Source organism: Pezoporus flaviventris, unplaced genomic scaffold (assembly GCF_033815535.1).
Source record: "Pezoporus flaviventris isolate CSIRO_AGI_PZ_B2104156 unplaced genomic scaffold, CSIRO_AGI_Pfla_v1 ptg000001l, whole genome shotgun sequence".
Taxonomy (NCBI): Eukaryota; Metazoa; Chordata; class Aves; order Psittaciformes; family Psittacidae; genus Pezoporus; species Pezoporus flaviventris.
Window position 1 is genome coordinate 18,954,714 of NW_026892549.1, and position 13,106 is coordinate 18,967,819.

The 13,106-nt window shown below is 38.4% G+C and overlaps 1 protein-coding gene across 3 annotated transcripts in view; it reads left to right on the plus strand.

Moving 5' to 3' along the window:
- PRKG1 (protein kinase cGMP-dependent 1) overlaps positions 1-13,106 on the plus strand; it is a 483,102-nt gene that overhangs the window by 406,473 nt on the left and 63,523 nt on the right. For all 3 annotated transcript variants that reach the window (XM_061446715.1, XM_061446714.1, XM_061446725.1), the window contains exon 9: positions 8,813-8,887. In XM_061446715.1, the coding sequence (XP_061302699.1) occupies positions 8,813-8,887 (75 nt within the window). The remainder of the gene's footprint in view (positions 1-8,812; positions 8,888-13,106) is intronic.

The window sequence follows — 13,106 nt, forward strand, 5'->3', positions numbered from 1 at the left end:
CATGAAAGTCATCAAGCTTCTGGCAAATGTTAGAGCAAGAAGTTATTCTAGTCTATGTTGGGCTGGAGAGCCTGTGTGGCTCAAAGAAGATAGAAGAGATCAGGAGATCAGGAGACTAAAATAATGTATAGAGAATTTAAAGTAATTTGAGGGGATTAATCTAGAAAAGAAATGCATGGGATCTCCAGAAAACAGTGCTGCAAATTTAACTGTTCTCTACAGTTGTTGGGAATGGGATTAAAACAAAAATAGCATTACAGTGAAAATTCAGCCGACCTCTTGGGGTGGTTTTCTAGTTGTGAGGCAGTAAAGCACTGGCATAGACCATCAAAAGGTGCAAATAAATCTTCCACAGGAATCCATGCAAGAGAATGCAGTATAGATCTGTGAAACCATGAAAGGCTGGTAGATTGAATATTAGATTGAAGCAAATTTTCTTTGCTTCCACTGGTGCAAGAACCCAAAGAAACCTGCAGGAGGGAGGTGAAAGCTAAAAGGAAGTTTCTCTTCACATGGGGATCACTCACAGAGCCATAGGAAAATAAGAAAAGTTTTCGGGTGTTCAAAAGGAAAGGAAATCTACTGTTGTTTTTTTTAATGCATAGGACCTACTCTGGGCTAGGAACTTTCAGAGAGGTGTAAGATAGTACCGAGGCAAATATCACAAATAGTTTTTCTGTCCTTGAACTCCTCCCTGACACGTGGCAGTGTCAAAGCTCACATGCTGGGTTTGGAGTTACCTATTAAGCCCTTATATTATGATGGGATATACGATTCTGGGCTCAAGTATCTTGTAGGGTGATCTACATACACTTAATCCTGCTAAGCTGCAAGTGGTTTGTTTATAGTTATTTTACAGTCCTGCATTTCTAGAAATCTAGTCTTTTGTAATGGTTGAACTGGGGAATGACACTTAAAAAATCTGAGGTCTCCTGTTAACGTTTGTTTATGATAAATAAAAAAAAATATGGTCTGTCCGTTGGAAACAGATGGTGAACTTCAGCACTGTCAGCTGAGTGGCTTTCTTTTCACATAGACAAGCAAGGTAGCCTGGTAGATTAAAGTCACACTATCCCTTATCAATCTGTGAGGCAAAGAGAAGAAGGATTGACATAACTAGATAATTTAGCAAGCATTAATTCAAGTAAATACAAAGCAACAAGTAATTTATGCTTTTTTTTTTTTCTGAACACTTCAAGAGCTCTTTTGGTCTTGCACTGTAAGCAATTAACTAGTAATTGCAGTCAGTCATTCCTGATCCTTTTACAGACTCTTTCTTTGCTTGTCCCTTGTGCCTATTTTTCAGTATATGATGCCCTTGAAATAGTAAGGAATTACAAGTCAAATTTAAACCGATGAAGCTGTAGTTAGTCTGTACCAGAGATTCTAGTGATGCTTCAATTAGTAACAGAGAAACACTATTTATAAGAATTCTATTTATAGTGCAAGAAAAGTAATGTTATTTATAACACTCTGTAGTTCAAGAAAGATTGTCCTATGTCCTGACTGGTTCTGACTTTCTTGTCATAGCTTTTCTCTTAGGATATTATTTTATAGGCATGTGAGTAACTGTAGAAGCTAATTTTAATATGGAGAAAACCTACTAAGACTTGTATAAATTTGGAATACTATGAAGATGCTGTTCTGTTAATGAGAAAATAAAGCATTTCTTTAGATCCAGATACACAGAATATTACAACATTTGGTTTGTTATGGTGGTCATGGTAAATGTTCACACAGAGTTACATGCAAGGTGGCATAGGAAATTGGAAGTCACCTTTACTTACAGGAGTTCTGCGCAAGAGGAGTGATGCATGTCATTAAGGTTGCCTAATATTTTTTATTACAAGATAAGCTCTTAATCAGATGTGCCTACTGATGCAGACATATTTATGCTCACTGTGTGTCTTGATCAAAAACATTCCAGGAAAATTGATGTTGCCATTTCAAAGAACAACTTATAGGAAAATATCTTTTCCTTAATGGTCAATCCATTTCCCTGAGAAACTGGAGAATTTTAGTCTGACAGTAGGGCTTAATATTACCTGTTGGCATTACCTTGTTATCAGGGTAACTTTTCTGGCTTCAATGTAAAAGTATTCCCAAGGCATCAAAAAATTGTTACACAGAACACCTGAAAACCACACTGCTAATACAGCTGCCGTACTCCCATCTAGTTAACACTTGAACTGTAAGAGTCACACTTTGGTATCACACCAAATTATTTCTAAGACAGATGGAAGACTGGTCTCTGGATTTGGCAATATGAACAATTGTAGGGTTGAACAATTTGCTGACGGGTTTTGAGTGTAATAGTAGAGGAAAGTTTCCTGATAGGGATGGGCCAGGCCACCAAGGCAAGCTCTGGAAAAGTTGGATTTGAGATGGGACATTGCTTAAGCATGAAAAAATGAAATGGTATGCCTAAAATCATACCTGAAGTTCAAAAAACATGTATTACAATGCTACAGGGGTGAAGAAGTAGGAGGTGAAAATACCGTGAGGAAAGCCAAGCAGTAGTAAGTGATGGGTCTTTCATTACCAAACTCTCATGATGTCGATGTTAACCTTGCTTTTTGATTTCCTTGTGAAATAAGAAGGCCATTATAGGCACAAAAATACAAAAAATATAGCTGTTTCTTGTAAATCTATGTAGACATGCTTTGCAGGAATGGATTTTGTGCAGCCTTTTTCTGATGTAGACACTAGCAGAGCTGTGATCTAACAAAGAAAAAGTCTTGCAGTGCTTTTGATGTGCTTTGACTTTGAGCCATTTTTCTACCACTTGTCCTTGTCCTGAAAATATTTGTTAGAAAGGACAAGATTAACATTCTTTCCATCTTGCAATTATCCTTTAAACTGCTTTCCTTTACTAGAATAATGAATTCCAGTGGATTTGATGGATAGACTGTTTGGTGGCTAAGAAATTGCCTGGATGGTCACATCCAGACAGTGGTGGTCAATGACTCAATGTCTGGATGGAGATCATTGATGAGCAGAGTCCTTCAGGAGTCTGTACTGGGACAAGTACTAATATGCACTGGTATAGTGGGATATAGACAGTGCAATTAAGTGCACCTTCAGTGAATTTGCAGTTGACACCAAGCTGAGTGTTGCAGGTAACGCACCTGAGAGACAGGATGTCATTCAGAGGGACCTGGACAAGCTTGAGAAGTATCATGTGAACCTCATGAGTTTCAGCAAGGCTGAGCATAAGGTTCCGCACCTGGGTCTGGGCATCCCCCTGCTATCAACAAAGGCTGGGAAAGGAAGGGATAGAGAGCAGCCTTGGGGATACTAGTGAATGAAAAGTTTTACATGAGCCAACAATGTGCACTCATAGCCCAGAAAACCAACTGTATCCTGGGCTGCACCAAAAGAAGCATGGCCACCAGGCCAAGGGAGGTGATTCTGCCCCTCTACTCCACTCTCGTCAGACCGCCACCTGGAGTACTATGACCAGAGCTGGAGTACTCAGCACAGGAAGGATATGGACCTGTTGGAGTGGGTCCAGAGAAGGGCATTCAGAAAACTTAGGAAAAGTTTGACGTGTTCTTTTAAGGTAATGAAAGGAAGAAAAGGTAACAGCATGTAGGTTGATAGCTACAAGGGAAATATATTTATTCAGGGAATGGAAGTTACTGAAGCTCAGCGCATGTGATCCTTGAGCTGGAAGCTGTATAAGGACAGTATATTATACACTGTAGTTCATGGAGGAGAAAAATCGAGAGTTTGAGCTGCAACTGGAAATGATTCTCGACTTCAGATTTGGAAGACATGGAGAAATGGATGGACAAAGAACTGAAGCATGACAGACACCACCTGAAGCATTGAAGATACCAGCTGAGACATCACTGGATAGCAAATGTCTCAGTAAGTACCATAGTTGTTCAAAGGTAGCATTCATGAACAGGCAGAAAATGTGACCTAAGAGGGGGAAGAAAGGCACAAATTAATAGGTTTGTTGTGCTGGGGAATGAACATGAGCAGCAGACAGTTACAGAAGACGACAAAGCAAGGAAGAACACCAAGCTTCAGACAAGAATAGGAACCTGTGAAGAAATCCAGGCTGTGTATGAGTGAAGAAGGGAGATTTTGAAGACATTATGGGAAAATATTTAAGGAGTCTGTTGCAAAACTGGGAATTGTGCAAGGAGCTAGAGAGGGCAAACTGAAGCCTCCCAAGCAGAAGGAACCTCGCACACAGAGGTAATGGAAATATGATAGAGGAGTGTATGTCAAAGATACAACTTAGTAATCAATAGGAAAAATTTCTAGGTAATTTCCTGTTATATTCAAAATTATAACATGTCCATGCACTCTGTCATTGAAGAGAAGGTTTCACTAACCTGATAGGGAAAATATGAGGTGGTGACTAAGCTGATCAAATGAGGATGACAGCTTTGCTCAGCACCTGACAGGCTGGTGTCTTCGTGTTCAAGCTTAATGGTAAGACAGGGTTGATTTAGCCAGGCTGTTTGGAGGGAAGGAGATATTCTTCATTTCAACCCATAAAACATAGAGGGAGGCTTAGAAATTGGCTTCAGAAATTCAGCAGAATCCACATATTATTCATGGTAATTGTAAAACTATACGTCTGACCAGTTCAAGGAATGGTAGAAGCCTTTGGATAGTTGGGGAGCCAGGCAGCTCATTGCAAAATATACAGTTCTCTTCTGATCAAACTTATTATCTAGGTAAACATACTAATATTTTATAACAGTTATTAGTTGTCAGATGTCTTTTATTCATTTTTATTTCCAAGAGCAATTTTTTCTTTACAATTCACATGCTTTCTGTGTTTATTACTTGCTAAGAGCCTATGTGAAATAAAATCAAGAGCGTTGCTAGTTAAGTTTCCTATTGTGATACTGCAGTAATTCATCCTTTGGGAAGAAACAAATTGTGGGAGATTCACAGTGTTGTTGCCTCCAGTGTGTTTCAATCTTGGCCCTGTTGAGTTCATCCTAGGGAATTTTCAGGCTCCCTGGAGGGGTTATTAGATTTGTTGCAGAAGCAAAGATGACTTGACTGGGGAAAAGTTAATAATTATAATGTGCTGGCTTTAGTGGATTGGTCCTCCAAGAAATTTTCTATAAAACATCTTCTGATAAAAACTGTAGACACAAATGGGACAATTTTGAGTATCTGTTCTGTAATCGATTTGCATAAGCATGTACAGACACTTTACTTGCAGCTGCTTTTTATGGGGATAAAGCAGGAGGAAAAGGTTCAAAACTCATTTCTAACATTATGATCATCGTTGGCCCCCCTGAGAGAGACGTTAGTGAAACTTTTTCAGTATTTTTTTTCCTTCACACATACTTCTTGAAACTGGAAATATTCATTCTTCTGAGCTGTAAAAATATTTACACCAAAGTTGATTCAAGTTCATCTTTTATTTATATACGACTATCTTTACATATGACTTATGTTGATAACAGTATTTTCCTGGAGCGCTGAGCTTGACCAGGTGTAAATTTTGTGGGTGCTGGGAGTACAAAAATATCTAATGCAAATGTTAGAGAAGCTGAAGGATAACAGCCACTAAAACTCAAGGCACAGCTGCTGCTGACGAAGGCCAGTAGTGCTGCAAAACTACGTGGTGTTTGCAGGTATTGAGTGCTAAATGCTGTTTTTTCTGCTTATTGTCTTCTTTAGTTAGACATAGACAGGATTTTTAAGGAAGCTTTGTAAATATTTCAGGTACTTTCAAATTCTTCACTTTTGATTTTATGTTTTCTGTGTTTGAAAGCCTTATTTTGTTTTTCAACAGGGATAGCCATGAGATGTCAAGAAAGGTTACTGTATCAACTGTGTCCTCCTGGCAACGGAAATTGGAAAAAAATAAAATAAAAAAGTATTATCCTTACATGACTGACGCTATACAAGCTGAGCTGAGTTCCCTCATTGGGTATTTTAGGTTTTACTGTTTTTCCCAGTTAGGGTGAAGTTTATCCATGGAGAAAATTGGCTGTGAGGAGAGAATAGAAAAAGCGAAGAGAGAAGGCTATGCAGAATAAAAATACTGAGCAGTTTTCTGATTAAATTCTTGGGGAGGTTGTGAGCAAGATGATACTTCAACAGCACTGAGATGGGGAATAAAAAAGTGACTTGAGTGAACATCAGTATCTTGCTGAGTCCTAAGTCTTGCTTAACATATTTTAATAAAAACTTAAAAACTTACTGGTATTAGACAAACTGTTATTCAGTTTGGTGACTTTTTTTTATTTGCCTATTTAATGTTTCACTAGACACAGATGTATTTGCATTGCCAAAAAAAAATTAAATGTTTAACCCTGCCACATTTTCCTAACCACATGAAAGCAAAGCCAGACTAGCTATTTGAAATTGCATTTTAAGCCTTAGGTCATATCTCATAGCATTCCAGGAGGATTATGGTATTCCTGTCTCTCACTTAATTGCCTAATTATCTGTTTGTGGTGCAAATGAGCATTAACATACACATCTTGCTTTGTGTTTGGCCTCATCCAATGGCACATCTTCAGCACAAGAATGACAAATGTTGATGTGTTGAATGAGCTGAATTTGTCATATTTTCACTGCCGAGAAAGGAATTTGGGGTTGAAAAGATACTCTGGTGATTAACATGTCTTCATACTGAAAATTATAGCCTGCCTAGCACAATTTCTGTGCACGAGTAAAGGGTTTTTCGCCTTCTCTTCCTCATTAATGAGTTCCTGTTGCTTTCCCTGTGCTGCATAAATTATTTCCTAGATTTTATCATTTAAAATATTATGAATTAAAGAAAACTGAAAACTCAGGGAATTTGTGTGGGCAGAGGATATTTCCAGAGTGGTGATGACTGTAATTATGCAAAAGGCCACCCTGGAAAGGTCCATTACAGCAGCTGTAGATACAAACCAGTACAAATACCTCCCCTGACTGTGGCCTTTTGCCTTATATTTATTACAATAATGATTAAAATATGGTTTTTTTTTTTCCAGCTGCTGTTCATAAAGCAAAATAATTAAGCCTCCTTTCATTTGTCTGGTAGTCGTATCATCACTCACCGCACATGTACACGGGGTGCCTTGCTTAGGGTCAGGCATCTCCTGATGCAGCAGTACACTTAAGTACCCACTTAAGACCATACCACGTGTTTAAGCTGCTTGGGCAAAGTGCGGTCCAAACAGTTTAATTGTGCTCAAAGGCCAAAGTCACCCTGGTTAACCTTGTGTGTCACAGGATATTGCGTTTCCCACAGCTGCCCTCTACCCAAGCTAAATACATCAGGCTGGTGAATGCTGCTCATTGCTGTGTTTTCACAAACAGCTGGGATTTGGAACTCTTCAGCTAGTAGGTTTTTAATATGCCGCTCTTTATCCTATATAATATCAAGTGATCTGAGACCAAGTGATTTAGGGGAGGAAATGCAAACGATCTGCACACCGTTACCTTTATTAACCTGCCCTGTATCTTCCTCACCCACTGAATAGCATTAATTGTTTTTCATCCTAAAAGTCTTTGTGGAGAGAGGGCCATACTAAATATACTGTTCTTCTTCCTAAATTTATAAATATGGCCCTAAATGGTGATAGTTTTTCTCAAAACTTTTTCAACTTTTCAATTAAGACTTTTTCAACTTCTTATTTGCCATTTCTGTTCTTTGTTTCTATGTTTGGTGCCTCAGGAGTGTCACGAATGTATAGAAGCCAGACGAACTGCAAGACTTTAATTTCTGAAGCTGTGACCTTAAGGCAGAGATTAGTCAGGAGACTGTAGTTTACAGCACTGTCCTTTCAAATTAGCCTAGCTGTTTTCTCATTTTACAAGTGGTGCTTTCTATCTTGAAAAAAAGAAAGCCTATGTGTGGTAGACATGCTAGGAATAATGGAAATATATAGTAGCAAACTATGCTTTGTACCTGGAATATTTTCAGTTATAGGTATTAATTCATTTCAGTTATTAAAAATACTCAATTTCTTATTTAGTCTCTGATACTGTGTAGTGTCGATGCCAAAGACATAACAGCTGTATTTTAGGGTTCTTTTCCTCTGGAGTGTTGCTTGTTAATTCATTAAATGGTCACTGAGTCCATTTGTTTGAGTCACCCACAATATAAAAAGATTTTTAGGTTCTTTTTCCAATATGTCTGTGCCTTTTATATCTCCCCTGGGTCAGAGGATGGTGTCAGGGGACGTCTCAAGCTACTCGCAGCTTGTGCAGAAGACAGCTCAGCACTTAGTGTATCAGGCACTCCTAACATTTCATGCCATCTCACTCAGTTTAAGCCAATTGAAGTCAAATTTCCACTTAAATGTCATTAAGAAATATGGCTGATGACAATTTGCCTGCCTCTTTTTTTTCATTTGTCTTTGCTGTGGTTTTGGCTGCAATTTGTCAAAAAATGAGAAAGCCAAAATACAGAAACAAAGATTATCCTTCACTTTGAAAGCAGAGGGACTTCTAGGGCTTCTGGTTGGAGGACAGGGATATGGCAGTGGCACCTTACCATCATGGGACTTACCAGGCACATTGACAGATTTACTCTGAAATTTATATCAGAGGGAGGAAAAACTTCAGCAGTAATTTCAGTAGGTTCGGCTCCTAAAAGAGCTGGATAAATAAGTTTTGATTTTCTTGATATTAGTTATTGCATTTCCACCTCTTCTCCAGCATTTCTGAGGTCATATTTCCCAACAGATGCACAACCCTGGCCCTGGTTTGGTCAGTCACAGCCATCCCTAGCATTGAGGTATGGCCCCTGGTTGCTGCTGAAGAGCTGTGTTGGCATGCTTGGCTCGCAAGCAGAGACTCATCCACTAAAAATGCCCTTTTATTTTTACAGCTCCTTCAAACATTTGATTGGTGGCCTAGATGACGTTTCCAATAAAGCCTATGAAGATGCAGAAGCAAAAGCAAAGTAAGTGCCTGCTCTTTGTGTTTAGCATAAAATCTTAACCTTGCTTTTATTGATGGTACATCACTGCAATTCAAAAAATACTCTGCTTTGTCTTAACATAATAGTATAAAACAGCTTAAAGAGTAGTGGATCAGATCAGTGCCAAGAGCCAGGTGGTCCCAAGGTCCATCTTAATCACACTATTTGATTCCTCAGAAGTACTGGATCTTCAAAAAATTCTCTTAAATAATTTTAAGGTGAGAAATTACACATCTTTAAAAGCTCTCATAGTGAAGGAAATTGTTATTGAATACATTGATTTGTTCCTTCAGAGAACTCTGATCTTTCTCAGACATTTTCACAAAGTCAAAACATGTTCTGAGATAAAGAATGGGAAATTGATTTTGTCATTTTTGAATGAATACTAGGGATATCTTAATGTGAATGAATATATTCATCTAAAGTCCTACTATAAATATTCATTCCTTTCAGAAGTGAGCTGTAGTGTATTGTGATTTTAAAATATTTGCAGAAAAATCCTACTCTATATTCGTTCTTGATCTAAAATTTGTTTTTAATAAGAAAGCTTTGTTATGTCTGTACTTTGATTGTATACCAACAGTAAAGCTTTTGAAGAGGAACATGTTCTGATTAGAGGAATTCTGAATATTAGCCAGTATGATTCAAAGGCAAAAGTTGTTTAAAAGAAAACTGAAGTTACTTTATACAAAATTATTTTACTTTCTGCCTTCAAAATTATTTTACTTTTTCTCTTTTAAAATAATTTTACTTTCTTTTTTATTTTTTTAATTACCACAGTAAAAAAGTGGATAGGTGTTTTCTCGAAGTCAAATGCTCAGTGTGACTGTTAATAAGGGTTCTGCAGCCATCTAAATTTAAAATTGCTCTTAAGTTATGCATAGTATCTTCTTATTAAACAAGAAAGGTTTGAAATAGTATATAACAAAAGATATTTGACACAAAATTAGAATCCTTAACTAGATGGTTGATTAAAAATAACTTTTTGTTTGTTGGTTTCAGAAACTAAATATGCATCCCAAGAAACTTAGTTTCTTAAAAAAAGACTTGCTAATACTACAGAGTACCCACAAATTGAAATAGTATCTTCTTTTTTATCATCATTGAGTGATATTTGAAATACATTTTTAATCATGTTTAATGTATTTTAAGGTACTAGAAGGCACCATAGGGTTTGGAACTGTATTTCCCTGCTCCAAATCAAATATGTAAGCTTTCTTATTAGAATGTTTACATTCCTTAAAAATGGAGTTGGTATGCAGGAGGCTATCAGTCTTTTTTACCATCCCAGAAAGTATGGATTTTGAGCACAGAATGCAAAGTGAAATAGGGACAATGCTGTAGCAGCAGATAACTAGGTATTAGATATTATGGATATATATGTATTATCATATATACTAGCTATTAGTAGCAGCTGAAAACATGGTATTTCAAGGACAGTATCAGCTTATGCAAAACAATACAGCTTCAGAGAGAGTCGGAAGTATGTCAGGCATGTGCTATTATTGTTTTAGATTACTTTTTCTTTGTTTTAGTATTACTATTTGGATTATATTGATTTCCATTTGAACAAAAGGAAAGAAAACATTGTAATGAAACTGGGGATTTTTGCTTTTAGTAATCACAGAAGCTTTTATAAGGTTACACCTTTAGCACCAAGCGTAATTTGCAGTACGGACTCACCATTCCCCATTTCATAGTTTGTCTTTTCACATCTATGAATTTAAGCTTTATGGAAATGTTTGTATATGTAGGTTGTATTGGAGGCTTTTTTAAGTTAGTTCTGAGCTTTAGGGGAGGGCTTTCAGGATCCCCTGGGCACTTTATAACATGTGTTGAGGGGACTGCAGTTTTGGACCTGTGTAGAATAAACTCTTCATTTTGGGAAGCAACTCAGCAATTGTTGACTTTAACATTTTTTAGTTTTTCTCTTCTTTATTCCTCTTCTTTTCTTCTAAAGCTGAATATTTCATCCCAGTGGAAGGGCAAAGCAAAGGATTCCTGGTGATAGAGGAATTGTTCCCCCAAAAGAGAAATCAATTAATTTTGATAACAGCTTTTCTATATGAAAAATCAGAGGCCTGTGCTTGTGTCCTGTCACTTAAGTGACGGTGACATTGCCCTTTGCATATTGACACTTTGAAAAAGCAGAAGGGATCAGTGCTGGCTGACTGGAGAAACATTTAAAAATAGGAATGCTTTTTCTAAAGATACGGCATTTATTAGTCAAATATTTATATAAGCTCAACTCCTTGAAAGCAAGCGCATGCCTGCAAAAAGATGAATGGAAGAGATAAAAATGGCAAAGTTACTTGGAGAGTAAAGCATGATGCATTGTAACCTGTTTCAGAAAATTTTGTCACCCAAGAGTTACTGTTTCTGTATCTCACAAGGTAGAACTCCTCTGGCAGAAAAGTCTTCTTGGCACGGATTTTAACCTGGATTACTTTTCAAGCAGCTGTTAATTAGTTCTTCAAGGGTTTATCCTTTCCAAGGGAAAGTTTGTGAAAGGGAGGAACTCGGCACACAAAGTACATGCAGATTTGCTGGGGCTTTGCACAACTCACATTAATTCCACACACACACACACCCAACCCCCCCCTTTTTGCAACTCTCATTTTCAGTGCTTCTATGGCAGGTGGCAAAAGGCCTTTGGATGGATAGAAATTTTCTGTATACCCATGTCTCACCGTATCAGGATGATCCACACAAAGGTCAGATGTTCAGCAGATGTAGTGACAAAATAAACACACAAGATATTGTTGTGAGATGTCATCAGTGTCAGAACCTACTTTTCCTGTACACATTTTGGCCATTTTCGATCCTCCACCCGTTCCTCTGGGAGTGGGGAAGGGGAGAGCCCCGGTGCGGGGCGGGGGGAACACGGACCTCGATTGTTGTCAGCTCGGCACCACTCACTGGGAGTGAGTGAACAAGTTACCTGACTGGGTTTAAACCACGACATATGGTTACATCCTTACCAGAGAAAAGGTGAAGGAGAGAGGCAAACATTTAATTTGCTTCACATTCTGAGAAATACAGGAGTTTCAGCAGAACAGCACTTGTGTCCCAGCATCAGGCCCAGCCACGTTGGTATTTAGGGCATAAGGGAGCTACCTAAATGAGTAGACACCCGTTTAAGTGTAGATTATTTCCAGATAGAGCCACTACTGCAGTTCTCATAAATCCAAGAGGAAAGAGGTGGTTTCTACTGCAGTTGTCGGTGACAAGTGAGGTGAGGGTTCAGCAAACACCGTTAGCTCCAGGCACATGAACCCCTTGTGCTGATGTCTTCCCTGTCCAGAAACTACTGAAGTTTATCACTGCACACTACTTTCACCACGAACAAGGTCATCAGATGAGGACCCCTATAGCTTGGTCCCACTTTTCCATGACATGGCTGTAGCAAAAGAGAGCCTCTCCTGTGGCACAGAGGCAAGGATAGCAACAAGGTGGCTCTCACCACCAAGCTGGAAAAGGGCATCTGCCTGGGCTTTACCTGGCCAAGCAAAGGTAAAGCAAAGCCTATCTACTCAAATGACCAGGGTCCTGCACTCGTTTTCTCCTGTCACATCTAGAATTATCTGCTGATTTTGATCTTCTGTGGTAGTGAGGCTTGAAATTAATTACCCTATCAAAGTCCAGACATGGTGCCTTCATGCTGGTGCTCCAGGCGCTCTGCAGATATAAGCTATTTTGATTGCACTTTTTGCTTCCCCCCTCCCTTCCCCTCCATTCCAGCTGCGTTGCAGCTCTGGGGGAAGACATCTCAGTACTCACTGACAAAATTGTCCCTTTTTCATAGGATTGGAGAGGAAGTCACCTCTGTGTAGGTATAAGATGCCTTTCCGTTTCATAGCAGTTCATGCTTCAGGCGCCCTTCATATTTACATGTGCTGTGCTTTAATAAAATGCTCCATCCAAACCTTTTGTTTCTCTGGCCAGAGTTGTCCCTTTTTTCACTTCACACCTCCTCTCTTGCTACATATATTCAAAGCATCCTAGCAGTTTATTGATGTAGTTTTGCTGCAGAGAGTGGTTATTAATATTGTTTTCAGTTTTATATACATTCTTTGTACGTTGGTTTCCCCTTCCACCCTGGTTATAAAGGTAAAATTTATTCTAAAAAGAAAGGTACAGATATGGCTTTGTAGTTTGAGTAAGTAAGGTGGAGGGGTGTGCCATCTTTTTTTCCTTTCAT